The 18,044-nt window shown below is 36.2% G+C and overlaps 2 protein-coding genes across 5 annotated transcripts; both read left to right on the forward strand.

Annotated features, from left to right (window-relative positions):
- LOC108225490 (uncharacterized) lies at positions 1-13,441 on the forward strand. 2 transcript variants are annotated; one of them, XM_017400377.2, is made up of 6 exons: positions 1-326; positions 9,264-9,500; positions 10,000-10,111; positions 10,196-10,370; positions 11,366-11,603; positions 12,897-13,441. In XM_017400377.2, the coding sequence occupies exons 1-6, from the start codon at positions 152-154 to the stop codon at positions 13,187-13,189; spliced, it is 1,230 nt and encodes a 409-aa protein (XP_017255866.1). In that variant the 5' UTR covers positions 1-151; the 3' UTR covers positions 13,190-13,441. The 2 variants fall into 2 exon arrangements, with proteins under 2 accessions (XP_017255866.1, XP_017255857.2); XM_017400368.2 differs by lacking the exons at positions 9,264-9,500; positions 10,000-10,111; positions 10,196-10,370; positions 11,366-11,603; positions 12,897-13,441 and adding an exon at positions 1,060-7,729 and having other exon boundaries at positions 185-326.
- Positions 13,442-13,802: 361 nt separating this feature from the next.
- Positions 13,803-16,753, forward strand: LOC108226344 (uncharacterized protein At5g19025). 3 transcript variants are annotated; one of them, XR_001807647.2, is made up of 2 exons: positions 13,803-14,594; positions 16,507-16,753. XR_001807647.2 is itself a non-coding variant. In XM_064081396.1 (2 exons), the coding sequence occupies exon 1, from the start codon at positions 13,911-13,913 to the stop codon at positions 14,520-14,522; it is 612 nt and encodes a 203-aa protein (XP_063937466.1). In that variant the 5' UTR covers positions 13,803-13,910; the 3' UTR covers positions 14,523-14,542; positions 16,507-16,753. The 3 variants fall into 3 exon arrangements, 2 of the variants coding, with proteins under 2 accessions (XP_063937466.1, XP_017256779.1); XM_064081396.1 differs by having other exon boundaries at positions 13,803-14,542; XM_017401290.2 differs by having other exon boundaries at positions 13,805-14,518.
- Positions 16,754-18,044: the final 1,291 nt, after the last annotated feature.

Genomic DNA, 18,044 nt, shown 5'->3' on the forward strand with positions numbered 1-18,044 from the left:
ACGTGTGTCGTTGTCGTAGGAAACAGAACCACGTAATTTGGATCAAAGGGCGCCACAACAAAACCAACCCTGAAGGACTCATTCATTACACTCATCGCTGCTGATCAATTCACCTACACATAGAGCGAGAAAAACACAGAGAGAGAGAGAGATGTCGTGCTTGGCTGGGTGTTGCGCATCACTCACCTGTGGACTCTGCACATCGGTTGCTTCTGGGATCACAAAACGCTCCGCAAGACTCGGCTATTGTGGTCTCTTTGGAGTTTCGCTTGTTCTTTCATGGGTTCTCAGAGAAATTGGTGCTCCTCTTTTGAAGCAATTCCCATGTTAGTTTTCTTCATATCTTCACACCCCTTTTCATTTTTTCCCCTTCATTTGTCCTTTAATTCGTCTGTTTCAAATTCATAGGATTTACCTTTTCTTGAATCTTGATTTTAGGGATTGTTTTAAAATATACATATATATACATATATGAAATCTGGGGATTGCCTTTTTTTTTTTGCACTTTTTTGTTTGGTGTTCTATAAGTTTGTGTCTTAGAATCTATCTCATTAATATCTTAATTTTGAGGCGGTTAGGTGGAAGATTTGTTCTTGTGGTAGCTTGTTGCTAGTGATACATAATGGTATTTGGTTAAATGTCAAAGTGATCACTGAAGCGGAGGTTATTGATGCAGATTCTAGAACAATCTCATACTATTGGGAATATTCTGGAAATATTATATGAATTTGAAAGTAACATTATCTAGAATATATAATTAATGAAGTGTATTAAGTAGGTATTATGGGGAATTGCTAAGGTCTATAACTTATAAAGTGTATCAACTAGGTATTATGGGGAAGTGCTAAGGTCTATAATTAATATTTGAGGTACTAGAAGCTTCAGGAGTGGATGGTCAACAGTTTATTGGGGACTATATATATCCCAGATTGTAAGCTGCTAAGGATCAATGAATGATATTTAGATTTTCCCTATAATTTCTCTAGCAACTTCTATAGTTTGCTGTGTTTTAATCCCTATATTCAGTTTTCTCCTTCAACTCCTATTTCTACTCCCTAGCTTGGCTGCATCAGGTGGTATCAGAGCTGCCTTGATCCGTTCAGATTCTGCTCAAGCATGGCTCCCCGAAGAGGTGGCAGAAATGCTTCACGATCTAACGCTGCAGACCCAAGTGAAGAAGTGAATGAATTAAGGAGGCAAGTTGAGATTCTGACACAACGTTTGGCTCAACTGGAGTCAGCCAACCACGATGACCATGAAGAATTTGAGACAGGAAGCACGTTTAATAATCCTTTCCACAACCAGAGTCCTCGACAAGAAGCACCAGTTCGAGAAAATCGTAGGTGGGATGGACATTTTAAGATTGAAATTCCAGAATTCAGTGGTAGTATACAAGCTGAAGAGTTTGTTGATTGGCTGAATACGGTGGAGAGAATCTTCGAATTCAAAGAAGTGCCAGAAAACATGAAGGTGAAATTAGTTGCCATTAAATTGAAAGGAAGGGCTTCTGCTTGGTGGGAACAACTAAAATTGAAGAGGGAAAGACGGGGGAAAAGTAAGATCGTTGATTGGGAAAAGATGAAAAAGAAATTGAAGGAAAATTTCCTACCACATAATTATGTGCAGGCTATGTTCCAACGTCTTCAGAATTTACGCCAAGGAAGCAGATCAGTTGATGATTATACCGAAGAATTCTACCAATTGATATCCAGAAATGATTTATCTGAAAGTGAGGAGCAGTTGGTTGCACGTTACTTGGGTGGCTTACGTCTAAATGTCCAAGAAGCACTTGACCTACACAAATTCTGGTCAGTTTCTGAGGTGTACCAGGCGGCTTTGGCAGTTGAAAAACGTCAAAATAAGCCTAGATTTTGGAATTCTCAAAGCCAAGACATGACTGCCAATCAGCGATTTAGCATTGATAATCAGGCTAAAGGCTCTCAAAACACAACTATGCCAAGAAAGAATATGTCTGAATCTACTACCCCGCAAAACAAGAGCAAAGGAACTGGATTAAAATGCTTTAAATGCAATGAACCAGGCCATACTTCAGCTGCATGTAGACGAGAACGTGGAAAACAACTCATGATTGGGGGCGAAGAACATAGTCAAAGGGCTGAATACGAGGAAGAACCGATATACGACACTGAGCCAGAGGAAGATGTTTTGTACGGAGATGTTGGAGAGTCTCTGGTAATCCGCAAAGCCTTGTTGTTACCAAAGGAAGAACCTAAAGAAGACTGGCTACGAAACAACATCTTTCACACAACGTGCACTATTGAAGGTAAGGTTTGCAAGTTAATTATTGATAGTGGCAGTTGTGAAAATGTTATTTCTCGTGAAGCAGTTGATAAACTGAAGTTAAAACAAGAAAAGCATCCAAAACCATATAAGTTGTCTTGGTTCAAGAAAGGAAACGAGGTTTCCGTTGATACTCGCTGCCTAGTTTCATTTTCAATTGGACGCAAGTATTTTGATAATGTGTGGTGTGACGTGGTCAAGATGGATGCATGTCATATACTCCTTGGTAGGCCATGGCAGTATGATCGCAATGCTATTCATGAAGGCAAGAAAAACACTTACACTTTCTGGAAGGATAACATTAAAGTTACCCTAGCACCTATGAAGGATAAAGTTTCTGCCGAAGGGAAAAAAGAAAATGGCGATAACATGCTATCCATTACCAATTTCATGGAGAAAGCTGAAGAAACTGGAATTTTCATGGCATTAGTAATGCGTGAAGTGCAGCCACCTACGCAAGTTCCAGACTTTATAAAGCCATTGCTTGAAGAATATAAAGATTTAACACCGGAAGAATTACCACCTGGTCTACCTCCTATGAGGGATATTCAACATCAAATTGACTTAATTCCAGGTTCTAGTCTTCCCAATAAACCTGCATATCGCATGAGTCCAAAGGAGCATGATGAGTTGCGAAGACAAGTGGAGGAAGCAATTGCGAAAGGTCTAATCAGAGAAAGTTTAAGTCCATGCGCAGTCCCCGCATTGCTAACCCCAAAGAAAGATGGCACGTGGCGCATGTGCGTGGACAGCCGCGCAATTAACAAAATAACCGTGAAGTACCGCTATCCAATACCTCGATTTGAAGATTTATTGGATCAATTAGCCGGGGCAAAGATATTCTCGAAGATTGATCTTCGCAGCGGTTACCATCAGATTCGCATTCGGCCAGGAGACGAGTGGAAAACTGCATTTAAAACCCGAGATGGCTTGTACGAATGGTTGGTGATGCCATTCGGGTTATCTAATGCGCCTAGTACATTTATGCGTGTCATGAATCATGTCTTGAAACCTTTTCTCAGAAGGTGTGTTGTTGTTTACTTCGATGATATATTAATATACAGCCCCACTCTCGAAGCTCACAAACAAGACCTTAAAGAAGTGTTCGAAAGCTTGAGGCAAGAAAAGCTATACATTAACTTGAAGAAATGTAATTTCGCTGTGCACAGTGTACTATTTTTGGGGTACATCATTTCTGATCAAGGAATTAAGGTCGATCAAACTAAAGTCCAAGCTATCCTAGATTGGCCTACTCCGCGAACAATTCATGAGGTGCGCAGTTTTCATGGTTTGGCCTCCTTCTATAGGCGATTTATAAGGAATTTCAGCAGCCTCGTGGCTCCTATAACAGATTGTATAAAATCTGTGAAAACACTAAGTTGGACGCAAGAAGCTGAAGAAAGTTTTCAACTAATTAAAAGGAAAATATCAGCGGCGCCAGTTCTTGCATTACCTGATTTTGACAAAGTATTTGAGGTTGACTGCGATGCATCAAAGGTGGGCATAGGTGCTGTCCTTAGCCAAGAAGGACGTCCTATTGCATTTTACAGTGAAAAACTTACTGGTTCGCGCTGCCACTACTCAACATACGACGCAGAGTTTTACGCTATTATTCAAGCACTTAAGCATTGGGAGCATTACCTGGTTCAACGAGAATTTATCCTTAACTCTGATCATGAAGCATTGAAGTTTATCAATAGCCAACAACATTTAAGTCAAAGGCATGCCAAGTGGGTTAGCTTCTTACAAAGATTCACTTTCACAATCAGGCATAAAGCAGGCATTCAAAACAAAGTTGCAGATGCTTTAAGCAGGAAAGCTTCATTTTTAACAGAAATGAGAGTTGAGGTTGAAGGATTTGATACATTTAAGGACTTGTACGCGGATGACAAGTTTTTCGGACCAATATTTCAAGCAATACTTCAAGGTGAGCATTCTGAATATCAACTTCAAGAAGGATTTCTTTTTAAGGGATTACAACTTTGTATTCCTGAATGTTCATTAAGAGAAAAGATAGTGATGGAGAAACATGCTTTGGGTCATTTTGGACGTGACAAAACTGTTGCATTAATTGAAAATAAGTATTTCTGGCCAAAATTAAAAAGGGATGTCACACGACATGTGGAAAGATGTCATACATGCCAGAGATCAAAAGGTGGTTCCACAAATGCAGGGCTATATACTCCACTTCCTACTCCTTCATTTCCATGGAATGACGTAAGCATGGATTTTGTCGTTGGTTTACCTCGCACGCAAAAACGAACAGATTCTGTCATGGTAGTGGTGGATCGATATTCAAAGATGGCACATTTTGTGCCTTGTCGAAAGGCAATGGATGCTTCACACGTAGCAGAACTTTATTTCAAAGAGATATTTCGTTTACACGGTGTTCCACGTTCTATAACTTCTGATCGAGATACCAAGTTTATGGGACACTTTTGGAGGACTTTGTGGAAGAAGATAGGGACAGAGCTGCGTTTTAGCACAGCATATCATCCTGAAACGGATGGCCAAACTGAGGTGGTAAATCGTAGTTTGGGTAATCTTCTTCGATGTTTTGCTGGGGATAAGCCTAAACAATGGGATTTGGTGCTACCCTTTGCTGAATTTGCCTATAATAATTCAAAAAATCGCACTACACAATTAAGTCCGTTTGAAGTTGTTGGAGGGCTGAGTCCTAACACTGTTCTTGATTTAGCTCCCATTCCTAATCCGAAGAAAGCAAGTGCAAAAGCTGAAGAAATGGTTGAACGTATAAAGGAAATACATGAGCAGGTGAGGGACCACATTGAAGCAAGTAATTTAAAGTATAAAGCAGCTGCAGATATTCACCGACGCAAGGTTATTTTTAAAGAAGGAGATAATGTTTGGGCTGTCCTGACTAAAGATAGGTTTTTACCTGGAGAGAACCATAAGTTGCACGATCGGAAGGTTGGTCCATGTAAGATACTGAAAAGAGTGAATGACAATGCTTATCAGCTGAAATTACCAAGTCACATCAAGTCTTCTGATGTATTTAATGTTAAGCACCTGCTTCCATACAAAGGAGATGTTTCTGACTAAAACTCGAGGACGAGTTTTTCGCAGCCAGGGGATGATGATGCAGATTCTAGAACAATCTCATACTATTGGGAATATTCTGGAAATATTATATGAATTTGAAAGTAACATTATCTAGAATATATAATTAATGAAGTGTATTAAGTAGGTATTATGGGGAATTGCTAAGGTCTATAACTTATAAAGTGTATCAACTAGGTATTATGGGGAAGTGCTAAGGTCTATAATTAATATTTGAGGTACTAGAAGCTTCAGGAGTGGATGGTCAACAGTTTATTGGGGACTATATATATCCCAGATTGTAAGCTGCTAAGGATCAATGAATGATATTTAGATTTTCCCTATAATTTCTCTAGCAACTTCTATAGTTTGCTGTGTTTTAATCCCTATATTCAGTTTTCTCCTTCAACTCCTATTTCTACTCCCTAGCTTGGCTGCATCAGTTATATATCATTTTATTCACTGGTTATCATTTGAATAACTAAAGTCATAATAAATATCAAATAAGTACCTCTAGATATGGGCTCGGGGAGTAAAATTACTTATTGTAATTAATATGAATTTTACTCCCTGAACCCATTTTCACAGATACATGTTTGATATTTCTTATGACTTTGGTGATTCAAATGATACTCCATACATTCAAATGATACCGCGTTGAGATCCGGCAATGTATGACCTCCACTTCAGTCTCCACTTTGATATCTAACCCTATTGGTATATGTTTGTGTGTAAGCACTATATGATCCCTTAATTTATGATTTGTACTTCTTTTGTAAACTTATATCAATAATATTGAATCACTTTGTAGCTCTTTTTTGGGGTATGACATTATAGTACTGTTGTTTCATTAGTATCAGTTTGGATATTAATACAATAAAAATTAACTAAATAATTGATTAAGTTTAATCCTTCACATAATAGTTTCTTGTAGTAATTAAGTTATTAGAGTTTATAATCTTGTGAAATTTACGCGGTCTGTATGAACAACATGTTCTTTTTTCTTTTCTTTTTTGGCTACTTGCTTGCCATAAATTTAAGAGCTCCACATTTTGAAGAAGTTGCAACTGAAGATGAAAATAGATGTGCTTGTACACAGTCCCATACAAGTCCTCCATAATTCACTTTGTCATTGGGTTTTCTATCAAAGTGGTCACCATTGGAACCAAAAAACTCACTTGGACCACCCATCTCATCGGGGTCTCATTTAAACCACTATGAACAACATATATATTATGCCATTATTTCAAAATTTAAAGAAGTGATGGAAAACGTTATAAAATTAAAAAAAAATCTGTTAGTCTTTTACCAAACGACTATATTTACCAAGTTGTATCTCCATTTCATTTCCACATGGCAGCTCAGTCAAACAGAACTAAATATAACTAAATCACAGATAAATAATTAAATCTAACTAAATAATATAAATAGGATGATTAGAGTCATAAACCCTAATATAGCCTTTGTCTGTAGGACATGTCAGCAAAGTAGTCAAGCAAAGTAGTCAGATGTTGGCCATAGAGACTTTGGACACATCAACATCTCCATTGGGTTTTTTGAAAAAACTGGTTTTATATCAAGTAAGCCACTCATCTCGTCAAAAAGTCTCATGTAGAACATAGATATTTTATAGTGATTTAGACTTTTAAATGAGTCGCCATGGAGACCTATATTTTACTTGAGACTTTTCCACGAGATGAGTGGCTTACTTGATATAAAACCCCTGAAAAAACTAACAGTGTGATATATATGTTGTTTATAGTGGTTGAAATGAGATTCTTATGAGATGGCTGGTCTCATTGAGATTTTTGGTTCTACATGTGGCCACTTTGATACATAACCTTTTTGTCATTTTATATTGAATAGAAAAGGCAAGAAAAATGAAAAGTGAAAAAATACTTTTTTTTCTTTCTTTTTGTAAAAATGAATCTGTCAATCTGTGTGATTGTCAGTCGAGCCATTTTTACATGAAAGACCCCTGTTGCATTATCTGAAGAGGATATGTCATGGGCATAGTTACCCGGTTCGCGGTACGGTCTATGGATCTGCGAACTGGTTCGCTCGTACCGGAACACGGGTCGAAGTCGACCCGGATCGGCCGGGATCGCGTTCCAGTTCGTCATTTCCGGCGAACCGCAGATGCTTACTTCGACGACCGTAAAATGAGGAAGAAAGATAGAAAATCGATTTGGGCTGTATTGTTTTGATGATCTGTGATGTGTATATGTTTGTGTATATTTGTTTGCTTAAACTCATGAAGAAGATGAAGTGTGAAGAAGATGAGAGACGTGCATGTGAAACTGTGCAAGTGTGTATGTGTGCAGCTGTACAAGTGAATAAGTGATAGACAGCTGTATCTTTTTCTCTACTTTATTCATTTTTCATTTTCTTTTATTTTTTGATACTAGTCACGTGACGTTCAAAATTCAACAGATGTGCAAAGCTCAACATCTGTTCACATTTAATTTTATCATTTTTTTCTAGTTTCAAAAACAAATATTGTAATTATTTCAATTTTAATATAATATAATATTGAAAATCCAAAAACTAAACTTTTATACTAATTAGTAATTAACATAAAAAGTAAAGCAAATTTACATATGTATAATTTTTTTCCTTTATTATATATATACATTAACGGATCCTTATATCGACCCGCGTACCCGGTTCAGTACTCAGCGTACCCAATTCACTCAAACTAACGTTCCACGTACCCGAACTCGTACCGCGTACCGGATCGATCCACGATCCGTGCAACACTGGTCATGGGTTAGTGGATTTATAAATTTCAGTTTATCTATGATTTATAATCTTACTCATGCCTGACATGTCAGTAAAAGTAGTCAAGGCTATAGTTTCTACTTGATGTTTTGATTACTTGCGAGTATTGTCTAAAAACAAGTAATCTATTATTTACTTTGGAGTTTTATATCAAAGTGACTATCGTTCTTGTTAAAATATCTCACCCAACTCCCTGATCTCCACAGTGACTCATTTTAAACATTCAAATCACTATAAATATCACTAGGTTAAATCTAGAAAATACATTGACATAAAACTCAACACATTCAACCTTATTCTGTTCTTGTACATGACAGTGATCAAATTGAAAACCCGAACTGCTTTTTTAAAAACTAATTGATTAGGAAAAAATCCCCGATTCGTTATTTTTTTTTTCCAAAAATTTAATAGAGTGATATATATAATGATTTGGGTGTTAAACGACTCCTCATGGAGATCAGGTAGCAGGGTGAGATATTTTGAAGAGAACGGTGGCTACTTTGATATAAAACCCTATTTAGATCATAATGCTGGACAGTAGTTAGAAAGAAAAGGTGAACTTCTTAAGATCTCAGACATCTGCATTTAGACCTCATCGATGTCTAATCTAAATACCAATTTGTAAAAAATGTGATTTGAAAATCTAGGTTGCCTATGGATGTTTCATTTGTACTCTTATGCAATTATGCTTATTCAAAGTGACGTCCTCCTCTTGTCTAGGTATAGGCAAAAAGGTTTGTAAATCATAACAATAATCATCAAGTAACTTTAAATTTACAATTGTAAACTCCATTCAAATCAAATGTTGGCTAGAATATTTCAGTTACATTCAGCTGGTATTGAATTTTAAACTAAAAGTCAAAAGGAAAGAGATAAATGAGATGCTTAAGGCTGCAAGTACAAAAGAAGAAAAAAGAGTTTTTCTGTGAAGTAATTTTAATATTCTGGTAACTGATGTTTCTGGCAGGATCTTAAGATGAAAAAACAAGTAGATATTGCTTATAGTCTGTGTTGAGATAAACCTTCAGTTGCTAAGTTCATGGCAATCATTTTCTTGTCTAAATTCTGTATACCTATTTATAAATTATTACTTAGTGATTGAGCTTTTTCTATATGAACAGGGATAAATGATTCTGAAAGTTACTCAGACGAATGGTATCGTACTGAAGCAGTTCTTCGTGTTAGCTTGGGGAATTTTTTGTTTTTTGCAATACTTTCTCTAATAATGATCGGAGTAAAAGATCAGAATGATACGCGTGACTCCTGGCAGCATGGTGGATGGATGGCCAAGATTATTATTTGGGCATTGCTCATCATCCTTGTTTTTTTCTTTCCAAATGCTTTGACATCTTTCTACGGTTAGTTTGTGTATTCTCTAAAATTCTACATTCTAGGGTGTGAGAACTAGGATAACTCTGAACGTCAGTGTTCATTGTTTTGTTGAAATTAACCAACTATAAATCTAAAAGTAAATTGCCACTAGTTCCATGAAAAGAAGTGATATGCATGTTCAAGTCTTCCAAGTGTGTCCAAGGCAAAAGTTATTTTCCGATAAAAATAAAAGGTTCATTCTTTTCTTATGATATTTGGCACCTCTGAAGTCATTCATGGGGATCCAGTTAGGGATTATCAGTGAGTGAGTGTCGATTCAACATATTCTATATGGTTGCATGGACTCTTTAGATGAGGGCAAAAACCCAGTTTGACTTTGGCGGTTGGATACTTTAGAGTAGTCTAAATGGTAAATATATTTTCGAAAAATAGACTGATAAGAGAATCCGGCTTGAAAGTCATTTCTAACAGATTAGCTTAAGCTCACATATAATAGATTGATTGTCAACAACTTTTGGTTTGCAGGAATTCTGTCAAAATTTGGGGCAGGTTTTTTTTTACTGGTTCAAGTGATTATATTGTTAGACGCCACGCACACATGGAACGATTCATGGGTTGCCAAAGATGAACAGAAGTGGTTGGTTTAAGATGCTATCCCTCATATTTTTCTGGCCCATGTCGTTTTAAAGATATTACAAGTTTTGTAATGTAAAATTTGCAGGTATATTGCGTTACTTGTCGTATCAGTGTCGTGCTATCTTGCTGCATTTGTCTTCCCAGGACTTCTATTTATTTGGTTCAATCCTTCTGGTCAAGATTGTGGGCTTAATGTCTTCTTTCTAGTCATGACCATGATTCTCGCATTTTCCTTTGCTGTTATCGCCTTGCATCCGAAGGTAAATGGGCATTTTCTTTCTATAATTGCTTTATTTTCTCCCAGAAAGTTATAAGCTGTTTTGTGGTTGACAAAAATATATTCAACAAAGATTTGTTTATGAAAATTGTGGTTATTGTTTAGTACCCCTGGATTTTTTTTGGTTTGTTTCAGGTATGGGTTATATCGTTAACAAAGGGATCCTAAAACAATTTTTAATCAAAAATGTGTTTTAAGAGTAAACAAAAAGTAAAAGAAGCAAGAGGACACCCTTTTGCTGTAGAAAATCAGAGCTACGAATTCTATTCGCAATAATAACTAACAGCTCTTCCATATGCACAGCCACTTGTACCCTTTAAGGGTCTGTTTGGGAGTGCTGTTAAAATTATTGTGCTGTCAGATAAAGTGCTGGTAAAAAAAGTGCTGTTGTAGAAATTAGATAACTGTTTGGTATTTTTTTTTATATATTTGCTTATTTTGAGTTATAATATAAAAAAAATAATGTTTTTGGTGATGTTTGATAGCGAAATCTATAATAGCTTCCTGCAAAAGCTGAAAAGCAGCTTTTTCCAAAAGTATGGGAGGACCTGCTTTTTCTAAAAACAGCTTTTCAGCTAAAAACTGCTGTTCAGAAAAGCTGCTTTTAGATTTACCAAACAGTTTTTCACACGCTTTTCACCGAAAGCTGCTGTTCCTGTCTGCAACAGCAATGCCAAACAGTACCCAAGTCGGTTTTATTATTTATGACTCGGATATTTTTTGGTTTAAAAAGAAAAATCTTAGACTACCTTAAATTTTACAAATATAAAGAACAAAGATATCATTTTTTTGAGTAAGAGGCAGATAATTTCTTAGATTGAAATTGTTTCTTAGAAAGATCAATGTAAGGTAAAATGGAATCATTCATATAAGTTTTCCCATTTGTTTAACAGATGAACATAATCTCTCTTAAGCTTTTCAACTGGTTGAACTTCACCTCTGAGCTTGTTTTTTCAAATATTTTCTGATTATTAACAGGTAAATGGAAGTCTCTTGCCTGCTTCTGTGATATCTGTTTATTGTGCTTTTGTGTGTTACACTGGTCTATCTTCTGAACCTCGAGACTATGAATGCAACGGCCTTAACAAATCAAAAGTGGTTACGACTGGAACCCTTGTTGTTGGCATGCTCACAACTGTTCTTTCTGTTCTATACTCTGCTCTTCGTGCCGGATCTTCAACAACTTTCTTATCCCCACCTTCCTCTCCTAAGTCAGGTACTTTGGTAATCTCCTATACAGTAATATCATTTAGTCAATTAGCTTAAGATATATGTTAATGAAAAAAAGTCACTAAAACAACAATGTGCACATGCATTAAACAAGGACGGGGTAAAGGTATTTGGGTTTGTGCTGTTTTTGTAAATTGAAATGAGGTGCATAATGAATTTAAGATTTTAGTAAACAAAGTAGATATTCGCAGGAGAAAATTGTTTCTCGCTTCACACTTAAAAGATGACTTGGTAAGTCTAAATCAAGATTTTGTTTTTTGGTTGAAATATACCAATAATCATATCCATGTATGCATAAATTTCTTGGGGTCCTTTTTACTTGGGGGCCATGTGCGGGCTCACCTTGTGCTAACCTAGCACTAAACAGTGAAGTCGTAAAACAGTCTGGTAGAATTTTTAACCAAATAACCAGCAGGTTTTTGTTCTATTTTAAAACGGTTTTAATTTGTGGAACAGCTAAATTATATTACACAGGGAGCCAATATTAATAAAAAATTACTATGTAAGCATGTTGTTATTCGATGATTGTATTTTATACTCTATTGTTTATGCCATCACTTCATGATACTAACATGCATGCCTTTGAGATATGCATATGTTGTATTTGTTGGTGCTCATGCTTTGTTGGAATTCTGTAGATGTTATTGCCTCTACCCTTTCACTTGGATGCAACTTAAGTATATCTTAGGTTTTAGGCAATTTGCAGTCATCCTGCTGACACTGTTCTCAGTCGCTGAATAATGATTAAAATATTTGTGAACTAGTTGGAAGACTACAGATAAATAATATTCTGTTAAAAAGTAGAAGGAATTATATACATCTCTAAGTTCAGTGCATTGAACAAATTTTGCTATAATTTGTTACTTCTTTTTTCACACGGGTTAACTCTTTAATTGTCACACTGTAAATTTCATCATATTCTGTTAGTAGTCTATTTCCCTCTCTCTCAGTCTCTCCTCTTTTACTTTACCTATTAAGTTTCCCTATAAATCTCAATTCTGTCCTACCACATTCCACTACTTTTACATTCCAGATGGGGACAACTTAAATATCCGTCAGCACCAAACACAGTGCTTGTATTTCATTTCTCAGAGAGTCCAGCAATAAGCTCTCTTTTCTGTTAAAATTTTTAGTGAAGGTTCTCTTTCAGCTTTATGTCAACCAAGAACGAATCTATATTATCTGGCTTTCAAAAATGTCACAGCTCGTTTTTGAAATATGTGGAAATTTGGTATATGAACCTAATTAACAAGCTGTAATGTCTCATTGGATTTTTCAGGTGAAAGAACGCCTTTCCTGGAAGCAGATGAGTTGGAATCAGGAAACAAAAAGAACGATAAGGAAGCACGACCAGTCACTTATTCATACATGTTTTTCCACATGATATTTGCTCTGGCTAGTATGTACTCAGCTATGCTACTTTCTGGATGGACTGACAGTGCCGAGAATTCTGACCTGATAGATGTTGGATGGACATCTGTTTGGGTTCGTATCTGCACCGAGTGGGTTACTGCTGGATTATACATATGGTCCCTTGTAGCTCCTTTAATCTTCCCGGACCGTGAATTCTGATATGTTTATCATGTAATATAATACAAGTGATGTTGCTCAAAGATTGTAGTGACTATTACCTAAGGCTGTGCTGGTGTATATATGTCTGTAAATCTATATATGAATCTGATGTAGTATTTTCTAGACTAAATTCTTTAGCTTGGTTTGTTTGAAATTTGATTATGTTAGTGAACAAATTAGGTATCAACATTGTTCTTTGTCCAATTTTACAAGTACAGCATTTGTAATATATGTTTATTCTTGGCTTCATAACTTAGTCTTCTAAACTTGCCAACTCAATAAAGAGCAGATCTAGAGCATCAACCACCATAGTCCATACTGCCATAACATATCTGCACCTCTTAATACTTCTATCGAAATATATCTTATATCTAAATTCATCCTAAAATTATTATTCGATGTTGAATCTATCCTTTTATTGTTATTGAAATCTAACTATATGAATTTATTTTTTATTAAAATATAACCGTAAATCTAGAATGCGGAAAGTGAAACGAAATCAATGCGATTGACACGAAATTAACGCGTTGACGGATTGACACGAAATTAACGCGTTGACGCATAAAACGACACGAAATCGACGTGTTTACGGAAAAAACCACTAAAATATGCATTAAAGTACAAAAAATCCAGCTAACATACGCCCCTCTTCTTCTTCTTCTCCCCTTCAACTCAAACTCAACTCAATTCAACACAGAACAAAGTGAAACCCCACACTAACATGCGCCATCAGCTCCTCTCCTCGCCAATCGCAATGTCTTCTTCTTCAAGCAAAAGCCTCAATTTGAAAAAAAACCGGTCAAACCCTAACCCTAACCCTCCCTGCCACCACTCCGCCTCCGCCACTCTCGACCTCCTCATCCTCCTCCTCGTCCTCTTCGCCGGCACTTTCCTCGTCTCCTCCTACTTCTCCTACACTCTCCACTCTCTCTCTCTCGTTCTCCCCTCTCTCGACTACGTCTCTCTCTGTTTCTCCGCGTTTCTCGTTTTCCTCTTCTTCGCTTCTGCCTACTGTACGTTCCGTCTGTGCTATTTCTCCAGGAAGTGCGGGAATGCCGGGTGCAAGGGGCTGCGGAGAGCGATGGAGTTTGATTTGAGGCTGCAGAGTGAGGAGTGCTTGAGGCTCGGGGGAAAGGCGGTGGTGGAAGTGGATGAGTTGCCATGGAAGGGGGGCGGGGAGGGGAACAGGGATTATGAGTGTTTGAGGAATGAGTTGAGGAGGATGGCCCCGGTTAATGGACGCGCGGTGCTCGTGTTTCAGAAGAAGTGTGGCTGTCCGTTTGCAAAGCTGGAGGGGTGGTGTGTGAAACGCGGGCGGAAGAACAAGAAGTGAGTTTGTTCTATGGAATTGAGGTTCAATTGAATTGGTATTTGTGGTTTGTTAGTGTTGATCATTTTGTGATTTGTAAGTTATCAAGTTATGTTGAATTTATGGATTTTTCAGTTGAATTGAAATCAAAACTTTTTTTCCGGTTGAATTGAGTGTGTATGGAATTTTCGATTGGTCTGAAATCTTTTGTTGTTGATACAAATTGACTCCTGAGATGCTGAATTTGTTAGTACTGAGTATTTCATTTTAATTATGTCGTTTGTGAGTTATGCACTGCTAAATAATTTGTTCTTGCTATCAGATTAAACTTGTAGTATTCAGGTTTAAGAGCATTGGCGTTTATGGTTTTAGTTGCAACTCATTGACAGACTTGATACCAAGCTTCGTAGGCTTGCCAATGCTTGTTAATAACATTGAGGTTTATGGTGTCCGATGTCAGTGACATTGGATATTAACGGGAAAATATTGAAGGCAACTAAATAATAATATACCAGACTATAAAGGAGATTATGAATGTCATAGATGTTAGATCAAATGAAAAGGAGCGATGTTGTCCTGATGCCCGAAGAAGTTGTTGGGGTCGACAGCAGGCTTCAACCTTAATCCACTTGTCAAAATTATTATTGAACTACGTTTCCCCCATATCTGAGACCTGTAATTGCTTCGTTGTCTGGCTGCGTGGCAGGTGGACTCACCGTACAGTTTTGAAATTGAAGCATAACATAGTCCGAAGTACATCAGTATTAACTAGTCAAAGTTTTAGGTTACCTTGCTACTGGACATACCTTGTAATGGCATAGGCTTAGTAGTATCCTGTCTAATTTCAATCCCGTGGTCTGGTAGAACTGTTTTTCTTGTGAGTACACTTTCTTATGCACACTGGATGATCCTCAACAGTAAGTATTCTATGCATCTATGAAGGCACAACTAAAATATCTTTAGATTAGAAAATCTGCTTGTTGATATTTCATATGAAATCAAGGTCACGGGAAATCTTCTAAATAATTTATCCCATTTTATCATTTGCTTGAACCTAAGAGTCATTCTCCTTGCTGCCTCTCCCTCTAAGGATGTGCTTTTGTGTTTTTTTAATCATGTTGAATCGTGTTATGTTTTCTTGATCTTAAATATTTGTCAGGTTTAATATATATTTATCTTGTTTGTTCCTTTTCTCTATGGAGACATTGGATTGGAGTTGATTTTCCAGCAGGGTTGAGATTTTCATCATTGAGGGATTATGAGATTGGGTGTACAACCGTTGGTCGTTTAGGGTGCTTTAGGTCTTAGTAATAGGTAACGTAATTGGGTACACTTGTTGATGCCAAGTAAAATCTATATCATCTCTTATCATCGCATATAAGCTATAGTTTTATTGAAGTCATTACTAGAATTCCTTCCGGACTTTTGACATACCTGAACTCTTGTAAAGTTGAACCCGTTGTGTACCTATTTTGTTTTGCTAACTTTATCAGCATGCAGTTGACCAGCGGCTTGATCTTCAATAAATTTTCTGCTGTGGAATTTTATATTGCTGAAGATTTAGGTTTCCTTCAGAGATGGAGATAAGTTACAATGGGTTGCGCAGCAGTTGCAGTCACTAATACACGTCACTAAAGTTACTTATCAACTAAAATTAATTTTGTGATATCTTTTCTTCTCCTGATTTAACTTTTATGATTAAATTATATAGGCAATAAAGAAGTGAAATGCTTTAGTTTACACATGAAATTCTCTGGTTTTTCCTTGGAGGGTGTCATGTGGTATATCTATAATCATTGGTACATGAGTTGAGTGTAACATGTTCATCAACATTAGGTGCAAAGTTTCGAGTTGAATCACTTCCTATGACCCCCTGTGTTTTCCAACAAAGAGAAACAGCTAGATTTATGTTGTGGAAATTTTAATCTGAAGTGCAGGATTTTCTAATTTTTGTGAAAATTAGTGAATTATCAATGTCGTGAATCTAACTATAAATGTATTGATGCAGAGCTCTGGCTTTGAAAGGTGGAGGAGATTACCGCCATTGATTACATCCTGGCCTGTGCCAAGAAATCCAATGGCCGTGTTAAAGTTCAGATTCCCTGTGGCGTTTTCAAACTCAGTTAAGATTACATGATTTGTACATTTTCTTTTTCTGGAGGGTGTACCAAATTTAATGAGAAATAAAGTTTATGTGAATTTAAAATAACATTTTCGAACTTCAGTTTGTTGAATGTGCAATAGCTTTTTCTGTACTCTTTGCTTGTGTTCTTACACAGGGACCCAAGGTTTGTTTTCCCGGGTGGAATTTCAGGGTTCCCTGAGAATTGATTTGTGGGTTTTATTTACAAGGGTATTGTTCTCGTTAAAATATCCCACCTAGCTAACTACCCGATTTTGTAGGGACTCATTTTAAACGTTCAAAACTTCACATTACTAAAATGGCCACTAGTTGGAATCCACAAAATAATGATAAAATTAAGAGTTTATTGCAAAATGTAACCCACTGGATTTCCGAAAAATCACTTTTAAGCATATACTTTGTATAATTGCACTTTGCACCCTGTTGGTTCATTTGGCGCGTCACTTTGCACCCCTTCCGTTAACTTTGGCTGTTAAGGCTAAAAGTCTTAGGGGTAGTTTGGGAAATTTAAAAAAATTAATTTTAACCAGAATTTATTTAATTTTTTTGACCCTCTAGACGATATTTTTTTGAAAAATCTTAAATAACGAAAGTTATAGAGAACGAAAAGATCCTTTAAAAACAATAAAATTCAAAATTATTGAAATCTTTTTTGTAATTGTTTAATAAATTACGAATTTTGGAGATCTTGTAAAAATTTGTAATAAATTCAATCTATTTCAGATTTCAATGATTTTTTATGATTCGGAAGACTCTTTCAATTGTCTATAACTTTCGTTCATGTTGCGTCCTCATATTATGTTTCGAAATATTTTTGAAATAATGTTCACAACTCATTTTTTAGTTTTAAATTCAATTAAAGTAGGTTTTAATTGATTCCAGCTTCGAAATAAAATTTGAAAGTTATAGGCAATTAAAAGTGTTCTCCGAATCATCAAAAATCATCGAAATATGTAATTAATTGAATTTATTACGACTTTTTACAAGATATCAATTTTTTGTAATTTATTAAACAATTACAAAAAAGATTCAATAATTTTGAATTTTATTGTTCTAAAAGGATCTTTTCGTTTTCTACAACTTTCGTTCTTTAAGATTTTTCAAAAAATATCGTTTAGAGGGTCAAAAAAATTAAATAAAATCTGGTTAAAATTAATTTTTTTAAATTTCCCAAACTACCCCCGAGACTTTTAACCTTAACAGTCAAAATTAATGGAAGGGGTGCAAAGTGACGCGCCAAACGAACCAACGGGGTGCAAAGTGCAATTATATAAAGTATATGCCTAAAAGTGATTTTTCGGAAATCCAGTAGGCTGCGTTTTGCAATAAACTCTAAAATTAAAATCACAATTATATGTGCAAAGGCATGTTAAACACATGTATAATTTGTTTTTCTAATTTTT

The sequence above is a fragment of the Daucus carota genome, chromosome 1 (genome assembly GCF_001625215.2).
Source record: "Daucus carota subsp. sativus chromosome 1, DH1 v3.0, whole genome shotgun sequence".
Taxonomy (NCBI): Eukaryota; Viridiplantae; Streptophyta; class Magnoliopsida; order Apiales; family Apiaceae; genus Daucus; species Daucus carota.

What these genes read in the sequence shown, in the direction of transcription:
- LOC108226344 (XM_017401290.2), top strand. Translation starts at nt 13,911, where the DNA reads ATGCGCCATCAGCTCCTCTCCTCGCCAATCGCAATGTCTTCTTCTTCA. An exon ending in CGCGGGCGGAAGAACAAGAA is followed by an intron (nt 14,519 to 16,506) that starts GTGAGTTTGTTC and finishes GTATTGATGCAG; the next exon opens with AGCTCTGGCTTTGAAAGGTG.
- LOC108225490 (XM_017400368.2), top strand. Translation starts at nt 1,117, where the DNA reads ATGGCTCCCCGAAGAGGTGGCAGAAATGCTTCACGATCTAACGCTGCA.